A 21,898-nucleotide genomic window follows, 5' to 3' on the forward strand; every position below is an offset into this window, starting at 1 on the left:
TTTTGCGCTTTTTTTAATAATTAGTGAAAAACGAAGTATTTGTTTTGGCAACACACAAAATTAATCATTAATAAAAATTGTTGTTCTAGTTGGAAATTCATTCCTATAAATGATATTTCTAAATGCACGTGATTACGTAGTCACAAATATATATATTTTTTTAATTTGAATTCGTTTAAGTTTTGTTTGTTTCTTTTTAATTCTGTACAAAACTGTTCAAAGACTATTTGCGCTAGATGTCTCCACTTTTCAATGTGTGTGTGTGTGTGTTTTCTTATAGCAAATCCACATTGGGCTATTTGCTGAGACTACCGAGGAGAATCGAACTCCTGATTTTAGCGTTGTAAATCCAAAAACTTACTGCTGTACCAGTTGGGGACCCTAACTTTTGAAGTGAGAGTCTAGAAGAAGGCAAATAATCAACATCACCCGCCGCCAACTCTTAGGCCAACTTCTACCAATGTATAGTTGGGTTGACCATCACTTTATGCCCCCTGTAGCTCAATGACAAGTTTTAAGACTAAAGGAGCTAAAATACAAAGATAGCTCTTTTTTTTTTGTGTGGTTAATAATAACAAACTAACAGCTCGTTAAATTAGCATATGTGTGACGACGAAGTTTGGATCATAGACTTCGAGGTTTTGAGTCCTTTGTCCTAAACACAAGGAAACTCAATCTGTTTTGGAGGGCATAGAAAAATCCGGTTCAAATTCTTGAGCCACCAAACATGTTTACTCTTTCAGCCGTGAAGACCTTATAAAATTATGGACAGTCCTACTATTCGTAGTTGGCGGTTGGTGGCGATGACTAGCTGCCTTCTCTCTTGCGTTTCACTGCTACATTAGAATCGCAGATATCCTTCATCCAGCTTGGCATGAAGTCCACAACAAATTAAACCATGTTCATAGATGTGTATAAATCCTGAGAATGCAAAATAATTATAATTTTTCATGTTAAAATAATATAATTTTAATTATTAGAGTGTTTAATCACTACCGAAGAGATGAGAAACCATGAAGAATCTTTCCCCAAATTATTTAGATTATTGTTAGTTTAAAAAACTTAGCGCGAATCTGCACAACGACCATAAGTACACAGACTTCCCTAATATTTATATAATAAACAGAGTGTTTGTTTGTTTTGAACTTCGCGCAAAGCTACACCAGGGCTATCTGCACTAGCCGGCCCTAATTTAGCAGTGTAAGACTAGAGGGAAGGCAGCTGGTCATCACCAACCACCATCAACTCTTGGGCTACTCTTTTACCAGCGAATAATGGGATTGATCGAAACTTTATATCGCTCCCACGGCTGAAAGGGCGAGCATGTTTGATGTGACAGGGATTCGAACCCGCAACCCTCGAATTACCAGTCGAGTGCTTTAACCACCTGGCCATGCCGGGCCAAAAAGTGGGAAGGTAACTAGTCGACAGTATTGCCTGACTGAATAGTGAGGTTTAACTGTCACTGTAATAATAATTCATATTCTATGATTTTTGAAAGAAAAATATCACAAGTAAATTATTACATAAAAATTGACACATTTGTCCCGAATATGTAGTAATATTTAGTTTAAAATCCCGAATATGTAGTAATATTTAGTTTAAAAACAAAGTTTTGTTGGAGGTGGATTTAAATATTTGACTTATAAATGCGTTTCAATATATTTAGTACAAACTTGAAATGAAATTCTTATTTTATCAACAGAAAATATAAAAACTCTCTAATTTAGTAAGACTTTCCACATCTTTTCAGTATGTTAATTTTTGTACAATGGTTTCGTAGCAGTTTTTTCTCTATTTCAATTTGGATGAGTATAGTATAATTATACTATTATTAGTTAAACACTCTTTTAAATCTTGAAAATAATTACTTTTAAATTATGTTTTCATTTATTACGTAGATACAAGTATAAATAAATAAAATGACCTTTCTCGTATGTGTAGTTACATCATCATTTAGATATTATCGAATTAAAAAAGTAATTTTTCGCATTTTCTTTCATATTCTGCTCGTCATAGAGTGAGTAAATTTTTATGCTATAAAAAGTTTCAGATAAATACTTCCACACGCTATATTACATAAACTTGTTTTTTCACTTCCGTATCGTCGAATGTTCGAGTATGTGACGAAATAACAACACAGAAAATGACCAACATATTTGTGTTCAAAAGTGCATAATCATTTTCGAGAACGAGAGTAAAATTGTAAGCTTGAACCCAGAGATTATAATAAATAAACCAATCAGATTGTAAGCAGATTGAGTGAGTCATCAAAATTTGTCAACTTAGTGACGTTTATTCATAACAACTGTTTGTGTTTTGTGAGTCAGGTGTGGTTTATGTTGGTTTCATCAGTTTTCTTTGTGGAAAGGTTAGTTATTGAAGAGTATATAAGCAAGTAGTTTTGTTAAGTGATTATTTCTGTTATGTTATCTGTAGTGTAAAGTTGTCAGTAAACGAATAACGTAAGGAAACTGTTTAAACTTCGAGAACGGCCATATCTACACATTACTAAAAGTAAAACTTACCTGTCTGAAGTTAAACGACGTCACGTCATTTTAATTGTTATAATCTCGAGAAGTGTTCAAAGAGAAGAAAAGGTATATTTTTAATTTGAGACTTGACAGAGAAAGCTAGAAATATTTGATTAATATATATATATAAGTAACTTGGTTAGAGCCTGTTAGTATTAATGTGTGTTAACTTGTTTATGTAACTTCTGAGACTACGTTTTTGTAACTGTTTATGGTGGTATTTTGATAGGCCTAATCAAACAACATCAGTCGAACAGTGAGTGAACTTTAATCATGTGATTCATTTCATTTAAAATGAAATGTACTGAACCCATAAATAGGCTTAGACGTAATTTTTAACATGAAGTTATAACTAATATATATTATAAAGAAGTTTGCAGAAATAAAACAAGTAATTTCGTTAAGTATCAAAGCATTTAAATTACTTGCCATATAAGGTTTAGTACAATCAATAGTAATTAATACATAATACTATTTTGTAGTGTTAGTTATAAATATATATCGTTTTTGTTGTTCATTTTATGTAAATAAATTTATTATTGTTATTATCATAATTGTTGCTGTCGTGTAATTGAACACTTGATTATGAAGTATTAGTTGCACTTCGGAACATTTGTTTGTCTATTAGTTTTTGGTCTGATAAATTAAACTCTTGTAAGTAATAAGACCGATAGTGTGAGGATATGTGCCATATCTTTAACTTTACTGCTACAGATAGAGCTGCTGTCAGTTTTACTAGTATAGTTCATTTCTAAGTTTCGTTAAATTATATGTGTAATAACAGTAAAAATTTATTATTTAAATGACCTAAGTGGTAAATGCCAAGCTCATTGGGCCAGTAGTTTACTTGTATATTAAAAATGGTTTCTTCCAACTTGTTGCATTTTGTGTGAAATGTTAAGTAAATAAGTATTATAAGATTGTTTAATTTATTGAAACAAAACTGTTGGTCAGTGTTTCCTTAGTGATAAAGAATTTTCTTTACATACCTGAACTGTATATATACATCTGCAAACATGTATAGTGGGAGTTGTCTTGTCAATATTATTTAATGTGAAGTGAATGTTATAGCTAAACGTTCAAGTGTTGAAAGTAGGACCACATAGTCTAATTGTTAATCTAGGTCTTATGTTACATCCTTGAAATAAGAAATTTTCTTTCAGATATCTTGTATGGAAAGTTTTGTTTTTAGATTTTAGTGATGGTTATAAAGATGTAAAGGAAAGACATCTACATACCAAGTTCAGAATATGTGTGACATAAATTTAACTTGACTTTGATTTGCTATCATAGTGGCACGTTGTTGAACTAGGTGATACTGTCTTCTGTACATGTACTGGAATCTAAGTTATTGTTACTGTTGAACAGCCTGGCACTTTTAATTAAGCCCAAAAATAGTGTTGAAATAGGTTGTATCTTTGGTAGTTATTAAATGTAATGTTATTTGTTTTGTGTATTTCAGATTAAAGAAGTGATAATGGTTTTGACCATTAAAGCATTCTTTCGGAAGGATGGAACTGAGAACACTGAAATTAGGCGTTTTCTGGTAACAGAAGTTGTCCTGAACTCCTACGAAAACCTCAGTGAAAAAATTTCAACTGTGTTTCCACAGCTAACTGGAAAAGCTATTCGCCTTGCATGGCTAGGTGTGTAAAGTGATTTTGTTAAAGGAATAGAATCAATCAAAAAGTAGAAACTTGAGTTTTCATAACATTTGTGTTTATTACATATCAGAAGTGTTCACTTGTTGTTTTACAAATGCAGTGTAAAACCTAATATTATCATTGTGGTAATATGTGAGGTAAATATTTTATATTAGTTCATGACGGTTATGACTGTTTGTTATTAAGCAGAAAGATAAACTGTGTTATCTGTGCTGTTTCTAGTACAGGAACTAAAACTTGATTTTTAGCACTTGTAAGTTTTCACACTGAATGCTGAGATATGGAAGTCACAGTGACAAGACTTGAGATAAATCTGATATTTCATTATTGTGACAGGACTGCATTATTTAATTGGTGTTGCGAGAGAGTTGTTTTCTTTGAGAGAATGTGAGATTACAACTTCCGTTGACTTGGCTCTGGACTGTTGTCATTACATAAGCTAATAGTTGACAATAATAAATAAAAGTTGCTGATGGGGAAAAAATGTTACCAAATGATTTAGAAGGTTCAATAAGATGTGAAGTTAGAGATATGGTGGATTAAACAAGGATCATGTGAAGTATGCATGAAGAACATGGACATTAATTTATTTCATTTAATAGATAATTTAGACTACACTACTTCTATGACATTTGTTTGTTTTAAATTTGTTGCAAAGCGACACGAGGGCTATCTGCACTAGTTGGCCCTAATTTAGCGGTGTAAGATTAGAGGGAAAGCAGCTAGTCATCACCACCCATTGCCAACTCTTGGGCTACTCTTTTACCAATGAATAGTGGAATTGACTGTGACATTATGACATCCCCACGGCTGAAAGGGTGAGCACGTTTGGTGAAATAGGGAGTTGAACCCACGATCTTCAGATTACAAGTCAAATGCTTTAACCCACCTGGCCATGCCAGGCACTATGACATTTTAAACTGCACACAATTATATAATAAAAACAAAAGTGTAACTTGAAAGATTACAAAAACTTATCCCAAAAGTAAGATTTCATTAAGTCTTGTTAATTACTTTAGCTTGTGGACATTTGCCCTGTTTGAGCTAATTTGCGAGACAGAATACCTTTTGATTTAGAAAATAATTAAAAACCAATAATCTGAGGGCTTTCAACAGATGGACTTTTCTTCTTCAGGAGCAGATTGGGAATAGTGATGTGATGGAATGAGTGATGTATAAAAAGGTAGTTTAGCAACATCATGAATGTCATCCAGGTTTTCCAAGAAGTGTTTATTTCTCTATGTACTGTTGTTAGTGGCTTATTTCTGGTACAATGTTGCCAATGGCAAGTGTAAGTAAATAGGTGTTAGGAATATTTTACTTTAGAAATGGCAAAATATATGTATGTTTGAAACTATATTTATGGAGACTGGTTGAAAAAGATGTTACACTAATCAATTTATAAAAACAGGTATGAAAAATTATGATTTATAAAAAACAATCTTGTATGTCACAGTAGTTCCAAACATATGTTGAAAATATGAAATTTTTGTGACGTTGTTTGAAAAGATTTTATCATTTTGTAACAATGATAATTGAAATTTTAAAAACTGAATTCAGTGATAACAGCAGCATAACAACAACTTTTGTTTTAGTAGTTTATGCACTAAAATAATAATCAAATATGAGACATCTGAGGATTGTTTTCAGAATTTTCATGTTATAAAAAGATTTTTAAAAAATTGCATTTATTCCTTTCTTGTTTCAGACTCGGAGGGTGATGAAATTATCATGTCGAGCGACGAGGAACTGGCTGAAGCCATTTCTCAGGCTGAAGGTAACCTGTTAAAACTGTATGTTTCCTTAAATGTGAAAGATGAACCACACATAAAAAAACAAAGTAAAGGAGAGAAGGTTCTTCATCCAAATGTTATTTGTGACGAATGTGACAATCAGATCAAGGGATATCGTTACAAATGTCTACTGTGTAATGATTTTGACTTGTGCGAAGACTGCCATGCTAAGGATGCTCACCCAGGTCACGATATGATCAAAATAACTTCTCCAGTGCAGGTGAGTGTATAAAACGTGTAACGTACTTTGAGTCAGTTTTATTGGGAAATTTGGTAATTTTGCACGGTGCTGGGTAACAGAATTAGATGAATAAACTTTTCCATGAGTTAGGTATTGCTTTAAATCTGTTTAGGAAAACTAGCAAAATAGTAAACAAGTAAACAAATATTGTTATGGTAATCTAAAAAACATTGAAACATTAGGCCTAAAACTGACTTACTAAACCTAATTTGAAATTATACTGTTTTATCAGTGCTTTTCAACCACTTGTAGTCAGTCAGGATGTCATGAAATCAACCATGAATTAGGCTTAAATTCTGGACCTCGTTAGTGTCTTAAAACTGTTTTACCAATGACCAATCACATTTCTTTAACTTTAACTGCTACTTTTGTGAAACACAATAACATTGTTTTGTGAAGTTGAAAGCTATTAGACATTTCACTGTTACATCTATACAAATTTATTTTTTTTCATATTAAATAGCGTTCTCCATGGTTCTTCCCTGGTTGGCGAAAACTATGGCATCATATCATGGGGCCTCAAGCTTTCCAGGGAGTTTGGGAAGAATTTGGCAGGCATGGCCGTGGGTTTCGTTGCAACAAAGGACGAAAGTGGGGCTCGCGTCGTAAGGCTTCTCGTAGCCGTGATGGTGCCACCTGTGACGAGACAACTGATGATAAAAGGACTTCAGAGGAAGAAGATGTGGCCATGGCAGATGCAGAACGTGGTGCAGAGTATCTGTACTCCATTGGAAATAAGATGGCGGCCATGCTGGACCCTCTTGGTAAGAAGAACAATACTTTGTGACTGAAGAAGTGAAAAAGATTTTTGTAAAAATTCTGTTGTCAGCCCTAGTTGCCACCTTAAAGTTTTAGCATTCTGTTGTCAGCCCTAGTTGCCACCTTAAAGTTGTAGCATTCTGTTGTCAGCCCTTGTTGCCACCTTAAAGTTGTAGCATTCTGTTGTCAGCCCTAGTTGCCACCTTAAAGTTGTAGCAGATAATGTCTGTGGTACCAACAGCATTGAGGATATCCCATCTCTCAGGCAAAATCCAAACGTTGATTTTAAAATAGCCAATAATCAAGGGAAAATCAGTTAAGGGTAGGGATTTGTGTTTACACAAAACTTCTCAACTGCTTTTGCCCTTTCACTGTCTGCAGCCAGTTGTGGAAAGGCTGTTACCTTTAAGTTATAATTCCTAAAGTAAAAGTGAAACAACCACAAAGTTTCTAGTAAATAAATAAATGTATGTATGTATATATACACACACACACACACACACACACACCTGTAATTTTTTTAATCACACCCAGTGTGTTTAATCGTATCTGAAGATGTCGGTTATTCATACCTGCATTTTGTTGCAAAGAAATGGAAATTGTAAGAACACCATGTGTTCTGTGATTGACCTATAAATAAAATTTTGAATAACACTGATCAAAAGAATGCTCTAATTCACTTGTACCAGTGGTAGTTGTTTCTAATCTTAGCTTTTGTTCTATTTTCCAAAATAACTGACTGAACTATTGAGCAGTAGTTGTCTTTCTTACTGTTCATACAGTTGTTAAACATTCCATAATTATCATTTATCCTTCTTTATATTTAGTTGAAGAAATCTAATGGAGCCTAGTTTTTAAAGATGTTTTAAAATACAGAGGTAGGCTTCACCATGAAGGATTTCTTTCTACTATGATATAAATTTTATACAAAAGATCTCGCTCGTGATCGAAACGTCTTGAACCATGTACCCGAGTTTTTGGTGAAAGTAATCACATCCGTGATCAGAATATTGTACCGGTTCTAAAAATGAATCTCACTTGTTGTTAAAGCTGTTACAGCTTTAATAAAATGTATTTAATCAGTAAAACTCTGATACTTAATGTTTGTCAAATAATCTATATTACTTACTTATGCTGACCAAAAAATGAATTTTTTTTTCCATGACCAGGAAGCAGAAAATGAAGACATTGAACCAGTACTTTCATCTTTCTTTTCAGGTATTGACGTTTTGATAGATGTTGAACATAGTAATGGAGAACGAGAGAGGTGTGGGATGGAGGAAAACTTCAAGGAAGAGGGTAGAAAGAAGGATTTTGAAGAGAAACAGGAAGAAGACAAGTGTCCGAAACAGAGCGGTGGTAACTCTGAAGAAGAAATATTGACAGAATTAGCATCAAAGGATGAAGATCTGTGTAAAACTGCTGATGATGCATCAACAATTAAAAGTCATGAGAAAGTTGTCACATCTTCACAGAAGAAGATAGCAGATGGTAATGTTGGTGTTTTCAATTCAAGTTCTGAAGATATTCCAGTTCAGGACAAACAACGGCCAGAAGACAGAAAAGCCCAGGTTAATTTATTTGTTATTGAATTAACAAAACCCTAATGCTTTGTAACAGTAGAAAACATGTACTATAATTTTCTGTGGATACTATTAACACATTTGCTGCCAACAGTACCAATAAATTGTGTATAAATAAAGTTAAACATTCAAGGGGTACTGAGGTCCAGTCATAGTGTCTCAAGGTTTCAGGTCATAAGAGAAATTTGGCTTTGAAACATTTTTGTCCATGACTCGCCAGTGTGTCGTACAGTCTGTAACTAAAAGTTGGTTTTGACCCATCGTGGTCAATGTGGTTGAGTGTTTATCTTGTTTTAAATTGACCTCTTTGTTTTACAGGACAATGCCCCTGATTATGATGTTGGCTGGACATTGGTGACTGAAGATTCCCTTACAGAAGCCAGGGCTCAGCCTTCGCATCAAACAAATACAGTGGAAAAATCATCAAGTCAAGACTCGTCGGTTCAACCACAAGATACCAGGGCAAAAGAGGGTAAGTAAATATAAAATGTTCCACAGACTGGGAGAAATATTTCAGATTCACAATAAACCTACAGATGTTATGACACTTCTCACAATCAGTTATGAGCACTTGCTCAGTGAGCAACGTTGTAGTGAAATAAATCGATTCCTTATACCATTGTTTTCCTCTTCTGCTTTGCTGACAGAATTCCGTTTTTCCTTTCAATAATTAATTTCTGTAGCACAACAGACAACACAAAAGAAATAGTTGTTTTTTTTTCATATTTGTCATCTTTTCTTATAAAATATTGTAAAGTGAGAATAACACCTGCAGTATCGTATCTTTACGAGTTTGATTTATTCATTTGTTACAGTTTTACAAAATTCCAAAGTGAAAAAGGCTTTGTCCCAGATGATAAACATGGGGTTTTCGAATGAAGGTGACTGGCTCTTGAGACTGCTGGAAGCTAAAAATGGAGACATCAGTGCCGTTCTGGATGCCCTGCAGCCTTCTCGAGCTAATTAGTGTTGAATACATATGCTAAATTGAAAGAATTTAATTAATTAGGGCTAATGTTGGTTTAATTTACTTATAAAAGACGTATGCTTATAGTTTTAAAGACTTGTATCTTTCAATGTTAGTCTATTTTATGCGACAAGTATACTTTTGAATAATTTTTTTAAATTCAGGTATGTTTGTCAAAATTATTAATGTATTGTTGTTGTTGGATTTAGGGCTTTAATGTTGACAAAGTGAGTCAAAAACTGAAACTATTTACAAGTGACTGCAGGATGGAAAAATAGCTGTTTTATCATCCAAAAGTTCTTGAAAGTACACTAATGTTTACTGAATTATTGTTAAAACTTGCTTCATATGCTGATTCTGAAATTATATATTTTAACTTGCTTGACTGAATTCTTGTATCCTTATTATTTGTTTATTTCACAGAATATATTAAGATGTAAGTAATCTACTCTTTTGCTTTTAATTAGATTTTTTAAACATTCAAACTCTCTTAATTTTCATGTTAGAAGCACCAACATTATTCGCAATTTATATTTTTACACTAGTTTTTTCAGGTTGGTTTAAATATTGTTTTGGTGTATAGAATTTATTGGAGCAAATAAATCTGTTTTAGCACTGCAATCATTGTGTGTGTGTGTGTTTTATATTTGTTTTATTTTAATATTACACTGATTTAGTTACTGCATCACACAACTTTAATAATGGTTTCAACATTTCTATTGAAACAACTCCATTGGTGTGATAGTGGTAAGTCTGTGGACCTAAAACGATAAAACCCAATGTTCGATTTTCCCACAGTGGACACAGCAGATAGATCAATGTGACTGCTCTAAAAACAACCAGTTAACTTTTAGTAATGAGAAAACATTTATCCAAACAACAAAACTAAATAAAAGCACAATTTTACAAGTTTTAAATTTTACCAGTAAATCATAAGTAAATTTTTTAAAAAATAAATTGTAAAAATTGAACATCTAAACAAGCTTGTCAATTGAGTATTCCTTAGTCTCCTGGAATAAAGACCTCGTCAGATAAGTGTGAAGTCTGGTATATGTCAGCGTTTTGGTATTTGTGTGCGACCTGGAAGGGTCAGGCTCAATTCAGAGCTACACGAGGGCCATCTGCGGAAGCGGTCCCTAATTTAGCAGTGTAAAACTAAAGGGAAGGCAGCTAGTCATCACCACCAACTCTTGGGCTACTCTTTTACCAACGAATAGTGAGACTGACCGTCACATGATAATGCCCCCACGGCTGAAAGGGCGAGCATGTTTGAGAGGGGGATTCGAACCCACGACCATCCGATTACGAGTTCAACGCCTTAACCCACCTGGTAACTCTAGCATATATGATCCTGTAGTTAGGGCACTCGACTCACAATCTTAAAATTTCAAATTCGAGTTTGTCGCTGAACATGATTTCCATTTCAGCAATAGGGGCGGTGTAAGTAACGGTCAATCCCACTTTTATCTATAGAAAAGTGCCCCGAGTGTTGGCGGTGGATATTGTTAACCAACTGCAACATCTAATTAGCTCTGATAGCTTACGAGTATATTTGTGCAAAAACAAACAAAACGGGTGAATGACTAGGGATAGAAATCCACAAAACTGGAAGAACTCTGTAGGAAGTGGTGATTGGTTGGTTGGTGTTTTATGGTGCAAAGCATCTGGGCTATCTGCGCGAGGAGGTGGCGAACTCGATTGATAAGTATTAATATTTATTCTTTGGTATCTTGTTAAGTGATACTGTTGTACAATACAGAAAAATAAATTAATATCGTCAATACCATGTAAATATAAGAAGTAAAACAACATGCATACGAGAAAAGGTATATAATTTTACAAATATACAGGGAATATTTGCAAATAATGTACAACAGATGGAGCCACTTCACTTAGTTTGTCATTTCATCCCTGGTAAAACTTTAAACGTTAGCTATTATTTAATTACCTTAAACTATCGGTTATAAAATGAGAGTGAATATTATATGTGGTTAAAAAACAACAACAACAAAAATTTTAACGTCTATTAGAACTGTACACACGAATAAAAATAGCACAACATCTGAGTGCACTATTGGTTTTAACTTTTGTTGTAATTGACACTGATCGGATATTTTGTCATGCATCTTAATGACGTAATAGAAAGTTTCGTGGTAGTTTTGGTAACATTGTAACACTAGTTAATATAAAGTTTTGTATGAGGTTTTAAGTTGAAAACAATATTTGATTCATCATATCGAAGCCACTGAACAACTGCAAAGTTACAAGAGTCAAGAGAGCCTAGAGGGCGTGGCAACTTTAAATATAACTAAATAACATTTTTAATAAACCAATATATCTTTTCCTTTATTTATGTGGTGTCGGGCGTGGTCTAGTGATTAGCATACCGTACTGTGATCCAAGGGCTCATGGTTCGAATCCCGTTGACCTAGAAGTGGGCTCTGCGCTTTGGAATAATGAATGTGTTTGAAAGAGTGGCGGTCAAATATCGTTATTCGATTAGAGAAGATGAACAATTGGCGGTGGGTGCTGTTGACTAGCTAGGTGTCTTTCTTCTGGTATGTAAGTTCCAAATTAGGGACGGTTAGCGGAGATAGCGCTTTTCAGCTTTGCGTGAATGTTCGGAACATACAAGTATGACTAGCAAATCGAATTTGCTAAAACCTTGCACCAAAAAATATAAAATACTTTTCTCTTTGCAGAATAAATAACAGACTGTATTTATAATTAGTATTTATTGAGCATATATATATATATACGCTAAATTAAATTCTATGGCAACGGGCGTCGTATTTTATTTCTGAGCCTCAATTGTAACAGAAAATCAGCTTTGTTTTGGTTTAGATTACAGTTTCAGTTCTGTTGCTTACATTTGTTACATGACCAGGTGGTTAAGGCACTCGACTGGTAATCTGAAGGTCGCGGGTTCGAATCCCCGTCACATCAAACATGTTCGCCCTTTCAGGCGTGGGGGCGTTATCATGTGACGGTCAATCCCGCTATTCGTTGGTAAAAGAGAAGCCCAAGAGTTGGCGGTGGGTGGTGATGACCAGCTGCCTTCCTTCTTGTCTCACACTGCTAAATTAGGGACGGTTAGCGCAAATAGCTCTCCTGTGGCTGTACGCGAAATCCAAATAAACCACACTACTTGTTGCATGTCAGAAATAACGACTACTATTCTTTTATTTGGCTTCTTGTGCTCTGCCCACCACGAATATCGAAACCTGGTTTTTAGCGGTGTGAGTTTGCAGGCTTACTGTTATGCCACTGGGGGGGGGGGTGATATTCTTTCGAACGACATTTTGGAATCTTTTCTCTGTGCGTCAGACAGCGTTTCATAACTCTTTAGGACGTTTGAACAAGACTTCTTTCACCTACGAGAAGTAAATGAAAAATGGATTTTAGGTCTTGATATCCTTCATAAAGTAGAAAACGTACGACAGTCTTGGAATGAAAAAGGAAGGGAGGGTTGTTTAACAAAGCCTTAAGTAGAAATAACACTCTAGAAACTCGAAACCACATACGAACAATGGCTTCTTAATGTGTACTCTTAAAGAAGTAGATTTAATTTTTACCGTGCGAGTTTTTTAGGCAAATTATTGAATAAATCGACACGTGTTACTCGATTTTTTTCTAATATACCTTTTCTAAAAATCCCTAAAGAGGTCAGAACAAGAGTTCTACTCTGAAAATAATTTTTTTTTTCATTATCACTGCCCAATGGATACTTTTAAAAAATGACTGTACCATTGTTCAGCACTTGTTCTCCATACGAAATAAATGATTATTGAAAATTATCTTGAAATATTCCTATGGTAAAATACAATAACTAGCCCTTCTAGAATAGTAGAAACGAAGAATGTCTCGTGATGAGATAATGTCATTAAAATAAAAAAAAAGGCAATCCATTCTCTTAGGCCTGGCATGGCCAAGCGCGTAAGGCGTGCGACTCGTAATCCGAGGGTCGCGCTAAACATGCTCGCCCTCCCAGCCGTGGGGGTGTATAATGTTACGGTCAATCCCACTATTCGTTGGTAAAAGAGAAGCCCAAGAGTTGGCGGTGGGTGGTGATGACTAGCTGCCTTCCCTCTAGTCTTACACTACTAAATTAGGGACGGTTAGCACAGATAGCCCTCGAGTATCTTTGTGCGAAATTCCAAAACAAACAAACAAGATGTGGTTGTTCCTCCTTTGAAATTATCTTGAGAAACTCCAAAGAAAATTCTGCAATAGACATCTAGTCACCTTTCAAAAATGTTGTGGGTTAAGAAAGAGTTGAATTGCTAAAGGGTAGACGCTTTTGAATCTGCGCAGTCAACTTTATCAGAAACTGAAGAAGAGATTCAAACATACATTCAGTGTCCCAACTGTCCCTCTGACAAGTAAATACTTTAAAGGAACTCGGAAAATCTAACTACTTTATACTTACGGCAAATTTCAATGAATTATTCCAAATGAGGGTAAACATTCCAGAATTATGTTAAAACATCATTAATGTTAAAAATCATGCCAAATGGAAAAATTATCTTGAAATTGCACTAAAAGCACAACATTATGCTAGATCTGGTAATACCAATCTAATTACAATTTCGGACTCAGGATGTTGAACGCTTTTGATTGAGGTATAAGACCATGCCCAAGGACTCATCGGTTAATTTATTCCAATCCTGTCTAAACAGAATTTCAATTTGAAGGATGGCTGGTAAATATCCTGATGAGTAATGAAATCTAGCTGGGTTTAAGGGTACACGCGCGCCCCAAACTTGGTATTGTTGGCACAATAAAATATAGTTAATTAAAAGGAGAAAGAAACAGGTCTCCTAAGTTATTAATTCTAATCATATCCAAAATAATTTTTAGGGTTAAGGCTAATATGTCTTTTTTAAGTTTTTGGATTATTAATTTTTCATCATTTAATGTAACCTTAATTTTTCATCATTTAATGTAATGTTAATTTAATTACACGTGTGAATGTTGTTTTTGTTCAAACAGAAGCAAATATTTTGTGTTTGTTCAAAACGACAAGCCACCAGAAGTTCATAAACGGGAATGTAGACATGTTCACTAAGTCTCGTCAAACTTCGAGTATTTTTGACTGCATTATAGAGCATAAATAGTTTGAAAAATTGGTCCTATGCTAAGAGAAGGGTTTGTTTGTTTGTTTGTTTGTTTTCGAATTTCGCACAAAGCTACTCGAGGGCTATCTGTGCTAACCGTCCCTAATTTAGTAGTGTAAGACTAGAGGGAAGGCAGCTAGTCTTCACCACCCACCGCCAACTCTTTGACTACTCTTTTACCAATGAATAGTGGGATTGACCGTAAAATTATAACTACCCCATGGGTGAAAGGGCAACCATGTTTGGTGGTACCGGGATTGGAACCCGCAGATTAGGAGTCGCACGCCTTAACACGCTTGGTCATGCCAGGCCTAACCACATCTTGACAGTGGATGATATTCATTGTTACTGTGTGATGATGTTAGTAAATTTATTTCTCAAGATATCAAAACTAAATCATTTTGATATCAAGTTCATGAGTGTAAAAAGTATCCCACTATCTTCATATTAATTAGGGCCTTGCTCGGTGCAAGTGGCTACTGCGAGCGCATATTTTTCTGGGTAAACTTTTAAAAAAATCTGGGAAGCGCAACAAAGTGATTGATCAGTTTGACCCCTTCTCCACTCAAACTGAGAAGAAAGTGTGTAAAGTTTAATTGATATACTGTAATTTTGAAACCAATAACAGACATACACCAATGAGAGTTTGTATATTGAATCACATTATGATTTAACTATAGTTGATTATTTTAAATGGCATATCACTCAAAGTTTTACTTTAATCCTGGTAGTATTTGGGGATATTAAATGTTTTACGTTTTTTGTTCACTTGTGATACAAAGTGTTGGAAGTTGGTTTATGTTTTATGTTCTTCTCTTAGGCCCGATCTGGCCATGTGGTTAAGACACTCCACTCCTAATCTGAAAGTCGTGGGATCGAATCCCCGTCACACTAAACATGCTCGCCCTTTCAGTCGTGGGGGCGTTTAAATGTGACAGTCAATCCCACTATTCGTTGGTAAAAGAGCAGCCCAAGAGTTGGCGGTGGGTGATGATGACTAGCTGCCTTCCATCTAGTCTTATATTGCTAAATTAGGGACGGCTCGTGCAGATAGCACTGGTGTAGCTTTGCGCGAAATTCAAACTAAGCATTTTTTATTAATTTCTGGCGGGACTCTTGTATCTTCCCAGATCCTGTGGTTAATACTCCCCCCCCCACCTACACTCCTCATTCTGTGGAAGTGTAAATAATAAACGATAGCAGTTGTTTCTCTTTAAGATAATTTTGTATGAGGAGCAGGAGACAGGAAACTTGGATGATACACGTGTTTTAAGATTTATTTCTGGTATGTGGAAAATATGTTTCAATCAGAATAAACTCCTGTTCGTAACTAGATTGTTTGTATGTTGAACAAACACTAAAATTAAACATTCAGGTCGTATTAAATTGTTTAATTTTTGAATAACCAATTTTAATAAACTCTCAGAGTGTATTAACTTATTTGATAAATCCACCAGTCAGAACAAATTCAACAACAGTCGTTGTTGGTTTGTTCAATTACTGAAAAATCTAGCAACCAGAAGAAAATTAAAGTATCTGTTGGTCGTTCGTGATGACGATAAATCCACTTGAAGTAAAAATGTATCCCAGGACGGCTGGTATGGGTTTTAATAATTAATACTTTTACCAAAATAAAGTAAATAACAATGTTTCGACCATCTTACGTCATCTTCAGGTAAATAAAAAGATGTCGTTGTATTGTTTGATTAACGAACAATATACCAAACAGAAAAAAACAACAACAATTTGGTCTTAAATTATTTTATTAATAAACAATATAGTATTTTTAAAGATAGAGACAGTTTTAATATATTTTACTTTAAAAATATTTCGTATCCTGCCAAGTTTTTAAGTTCTGAACGAATCGAAGTGACAAATCGTCGTAGATAGGAGTGTCGACGTGTTTAAAAACGATTAGAAGTCAGCAGACGAGATTCGATATCGACGTGTCTAGGGCTAATGGAGCAAGTGCGTGTGACCTAAGCCTTTTAATCTGTAAGTAACAACCATTTTCTGGACAGATATTAATAAAGGCGTAGTAGTTTCCCTTTAGTTTATTATAGGTTTACGTAGTAGAATAGTTTGACTGTTAGACTGGGAAATGAACATTTAAGTGATTAGATACAAGTCTTTAATATTCATAATATCCCTTAGGTTTAGGCACATGATGTGGTTTTTGCTCTAAGTTTAAGTATGTTTTGATCTTTCCTTTGCAAAATAATATACAAGTGAATCTATATTAAGTTCGACGTTTCGAACAAAAGGTTATTATCTGGATTTAGGTTAAACTGTCGCTAATGTTAGGGTTAACCAGCCGACTTCGTTTCTTCTGTTAGGCTTAAGTTTTTGTAAAACTAAAATTTCTGTTGAATACTTTATGTGAAGTAATAAGTTTATAATATATTTTTAACTGGACTGCTTGGGCGATTCGTTTATTATTTGATATACGTCAAGGGTGTCTAGTATTAATTAATGCACTTTGAGAAAAATAGCACCAATAACAATGTTAAATGTGAAAAAAAAAAACCAATAGGCACAAATTTAATAAACGGATTTTAATTCAGTAAAGTGTGGAAATATATGTAGGTTTTAAATGTCGCTATTATAACTCGCTAAGATTAAAAAAATGCTGATTAATGAAACCATCCTACAGCTATGTGACATGTGTGTAAAACAAATTATAATTGATCATGCCTAGTTAAATATACGTTTAATATTAACTAGGTTACAAAAATTAAAACTCATAAGAGATGTTTTGTTCTGAAAAATATTCCCAGTGGACGGACCGACGGGCACACACACACTTAACTGTTGATTCAACAGAATTTTGCACTTTTTAAAATAAAGAGTTAAGGTTGGACCCACTTTAAAATCTTGTTTCCATCCAGCTCACGTTTGTTCATTTATATCATGAGACGGTTAGTTATTTGGTGCTGCTCTAAAAAAATAATATCCTTCAAATTAGGCTTAACACAAAGAACAAACTATTTTCTTCATAATTAATTTTGTCGTTTTATTAAGAATTGATATATACATGAACTGTTACTTATTGAGGTGTTTAGTCACTGTGGTTTTATTAAACGTGACTATGCTCTTTGTGGTGCATTGCACTCAGTCAGTATGGATTCGATTTCTTTTAAGTTAGTTACCATAATGGTCATGTTCAAACGCTTCAAATTAAGATTCTTGACCACTTCTTTACTTTTCAAGTGTTATTTGTGTTAACGTTTTATATAACACACAAGTACTAAATGACATGCACTGTTGGCTAAGATCTTAACGTCAATGAACATAAAGAAAAATATGCATTTTACGTTGTTAGACTCAACCACTTATTTGAGTAGAGTTTCGAAAGATTAAAATAAGAAAAGTGAAAATAAAAAAAAAACTTTTTTAGCATTTAATTGGGAAAATGTGAACACTATGAAATTAGTATAAATACTCGCTGGTCAAAAGTTTAAGGCCATACCAAAATGAAGTCCTAAACAGGGTAGGAAATGCCCAACAAGAGATCTCAGTAGTGAGTTGCAAGACCGTCATTGTGAATAACTGCAAACATTCGCTTTGGCATGGTCGATATAAGCGTTTGCAGAAGGCTGGCTGGAATGTTATTCCAAGTGGTGAAGATGGCTTCACGAAGATCATGCACTGTTTGGAATTGACGTTCATTTCCATAGACTTCCCTTGCCATCTACCCCTAAATATTTTCAGTGGGGTTCAGTTTGGGCGAACACGCTGAATGGTTCAAAAGAGTCACGTTATTCACCATGAAAAAGTTCTTTGTCCTGCGGGCATTGTGGATTGCAGCGTTGTCCTGCTGAAAGATCCAGTTATTTCCGCACAAGCGAGGGCCTTCATTCAATAAGGATGTTCTCTCCAACATGTCAATGTAGCCAGCTGCTGTTTGACACTCCTGTATAACATGAAGCTCCATTGTTCCATGGAAGGAGAAAGCACCCCAGATCATGATTGAATCTCCTCCACTGTGTCGTGTAGAAAATATCTCCGGTGGGATATCCTTATCGTGCCAATAACGTTGGAAGCCATCTGGACCATCCAAGTTAATTTTTTCTCATCAGAGAACAAAACCTTCGTCCACTTTTCTGTGTCCCATGTTTGGTGCTTCTCAGCAAAGTTGACCCGAGTTGTTTCGTGGTGTGGAAGGAGGCGTAGCCTTTGAAGATGTTTACGGTTTTTTAAAACCTTTCTCTCGTAGATACCGTCTTATTGTTGTTGAGCTGCATTCTGCGTCCGTAAGGGCCTTAATCTGGTTCAACGATTGGCCGGTGTCTTGCCGGACAACCCGTCGAATCTTCCTGCTCAACGCCGGCGCAATTTTCTTGGGCCGACCACTTTAAATTCTCGTTCCGTATCCCTCAGGGTCTTTTAAGAAATTTGCAACAGCAGTTTTACTACACCCAATCTCACCAGCGATGGCACGTTGAGAGAGACCTTGCTTTTGCAGCTCGACAATTCTGCCACATTCAAACTCTGTCAACTTTTTAGCCTTTGCCATGTTTTTACCCAGTGTAACACAAGAGATATCAGTGGGAGATTTGACAACGCTAATGCTTAAACACAAATAACTAAATTTCTTTGCGTGTTTACCGATTAACGCTTCGTTTCAGTATGGTTTTAAACTTTTTTGACCAGCTAGTATTTAGGCTAATTTCATAGTGTTCACATTTTCCTTATTAAACGCTAAAAAAGTTTTTATTTCTATTTTCCCTTTTCTTATTTTCATATTTCGAAGCTCTACTCAAATAAGTGGTTGAGTCTAACAACGTAAAATGTATATTTTTTCTTTATGTTCATTGGCCTTAAGATTTTGGTCAGCTGTGTATGTGAGGTCATTGTAACAGGGTCTATGATATGATGTTGACAATTGAATCTAGACTGCAGACTTTACAGTGTGTTATGTTCAGATCAATCTTTGGAAGTTTTGTTAATTCACCACGTTTTTTCCAAAGCAATTTTCTTTTGTTCGTGTCATTCTGTTTTTAACAAGATCGCATTTTTTCCAATAAAATTTTGAAAAATAAGTGTTTTCATTGTTTCGTTCGGCGTTTTAATATTATTTTTACTGCAATACTGTTATATCAGCTAAAAAATACAGCTTTGTGTTAGCGCACTGGTTTTAATGATTTATTAGACAATAAAAAACCGTAATTTGAGTCACGAAATGCAACACAGAGGGGTTAATTTTACAGTCATGAAAAAAACAACAACAATCAAAACAAAACATGAATGTCGAATATTATGCTTAGTTCGGTATATCTCGAATTCAAACTTTTATTTTACATTTCGTGACTTTTAAAGTCTCGACCACTATTCAAGGAACAACAATTAAACGTATGCTGAATGTTATTTGTTCTGTCGTGACAATTGTCCACGAACAACCCCGGATTAAGGCATGGGTATACCGTGCTGAAATCTAGGGCCTCTCACTAATTAGGTATCTTCAAGTTGTCACTGTAAATGTATTGCACGCAGAGGCTCTGTCTCGAGGGGACCTGTATAAGTTGAAAAGCGTGGGGTCAATAAACCCTGAATCCAGCCTAGTCCACAACTAAGTTTTATTCTTTGTTCTCTAACGCAACGAAAAGAAAAACTGTGTTTTTCTTTCAACAAGGCCCGGCACGGCCAAGCGTGTTAAGGCGTTCAACTCGTAATCCGAGGATCGCGGGTTCGAATCCCGGTCGCACCAAACATGATCGCCCTTTCACCCTTTTACAAATGTTACGATCAATTTCACTATTCGTTGGTAAAAGAGTGGCCCAAGAGTTGGCGGTGGGTGGTGATGACTAGCTGCCTTCCCTCTAGTCTTTCACTGCTAAATTAGGGACGGCTAGCGCAGATAGCCGTCGTGCAGCTTTGTGCGAAATTCAAAACTGTGCCTTTCTTTCAACAAACGTATACACATTCTGTGATAATACGTCTTTGCGTGCTCGTGTCACGTGACTAATACATCGAATTCTTCAGCCATTCTCGCAGATTGTGTCATTCTCTGATAAACTATGGTTATCGGGGATTTACAGTCGATTAATTGTACAGTTATCCGTACTTGATTTCACGAAGGACACTGAATTTAATAGTGTGATGAATAACGGATCAGTGGACATGTGGTTAAAAAATGTAATTGTCTGCGGTCGGTTTATCAGTTGTGATATTTAGGGTTGTCTTCAACCCGAAATGAGCACCTTACGCGACACTTGCCAGTGATTTTGGGATAGAGCCGTCTATTCTTTTGAACTACTGACCAAAGGAACTGCAAATAGTTATCAGTATCTGCTATAACTAGGGTATTAGACCGAATAAGAGGATCCATGTCACTCTTATGATGTACCAACAGCTGAAAGTATTGAACGGCTCGAATGTGCATACCTTTACGGTTAGCCGCCTGGTACGTGAACCACTCGTTCTCCTCTAGCATAAGCTGTGGTCTTACTTTAGTAATAGATGGAATAAGGAACCAGACCCCCCACAGTACCGATTGAGATTAAATGAGCGTCCTCTTGTGTTACTGTACAGTTTAGTTAATCTTGAAGATGTTTTTTTACCTTTAATTAGCGTGATTACAGGGCAAGTGGTTTGGATTTCAAGCTTTGAATAAGGGATACTAAAAACAAAGTATTTGTGTATTTTAACTTGAGCCCTGAACAAAGGTCACCTTTGAACTTTTCTAAATCCAGTCCTGGTTCTCGAGGGCTTGTAGTGTAATCGCTTTCAGTAAGTGGTTAAAACAGTATAAAATGTATATAAACAAATTTTAACAAGTATTCCCAGAATCCGTAAAACGGTGTACTGTCCATACGTTTATTAAACCTACGCACGTGTTGTGAAAGTCAGTAAAACAAAGTAAAAATATATATATATATATGTTGAATTTATCTTTTGTTTTAAAATTGAAAAAAGAGTAAAATGTAATTTAATGAACCTAAACGTGTAATTGGACCTTTACATGTGACATCACACAAGATATTTATCAGAGTTTATGTTTTATCATTTTCTTTTGAAGCTGTTATTCGTCATGAATATTTTCGTACGCGATACTTCACTTGTAAACATATTAATATTTCGTTATTTCTGTTGAAGTTTATTCCACTTCAAAATAGTTGTTGAGAGAGTTAATATCATGAGAGTTAGGTTACACTTGCGAATTAATTGAGTCCGAAATAAATGTTTGAACTTTCCAGTTTCCTGAAATAAAAACAAGGTGTTCGATACATGACACTTGAAA

The 21,898-nt window shown here is 35.0% G+C and overlaps 1 protein-coding gene across 2 annotated transcripts; it reads left to right on the plus strand.

Moving 5' to 3' along the window:
• The first annotated feature begins 2,129 nt into the window (after positions 1 to 2,129).
• Positions 2,130 to 10,162, plus strand: LOC143247689 (sequestosome-1-like). Of its 2 annotated transcripts, none has more exons than XM_076496083.1 (7): positions 2,130 to 2,371; positions 3,997 to 4,180; positions 5,907 to 6,211; positions 6,696 to 6,996; positions 8,210 to 8,562; positions 8,893 to 9,046; positions 9,390 to 10,162. In XM_076496083.1, exons 2-7 carry the CDS (start codon positions 4,012 to 4,014, stop codon positions 9,539 to 9,541), a joined length of 1,434 nt encoding a protein of 477 aa, XP_076352198.1. In that variant the 5' UTR covers positions 2,130 to 2,371; positions 3,997 to 4,011; the 3' UTR covers positions 9,542 to 10,162. The 2 variants fall into 2 exon arrangements, with proteins under 2 accessions (XP_076352198.1, XP_076352197.1); XM_076496082.1 differs by having other exon boundaries at positions 2,283 to 2,600.
• Positions 10,163 to 21,898: the final 11,736 nt, after the last annotated feature.

This window comes from Tachypleus tridentatus, chromosome 3, assembly GCF_004210375.1.
Source record: "Tachypleus tridentatus isolate NWPU-2018 chromosome 3, ASM421037v1, whole genome shotgun sequence".
Taxonomy (NCBI): Eukaryota; Metazoa; Arthropoda; class Merostomata; order Xiphosura; family Limulidae; genus Tachypleus; species Tachypleus tridentatus.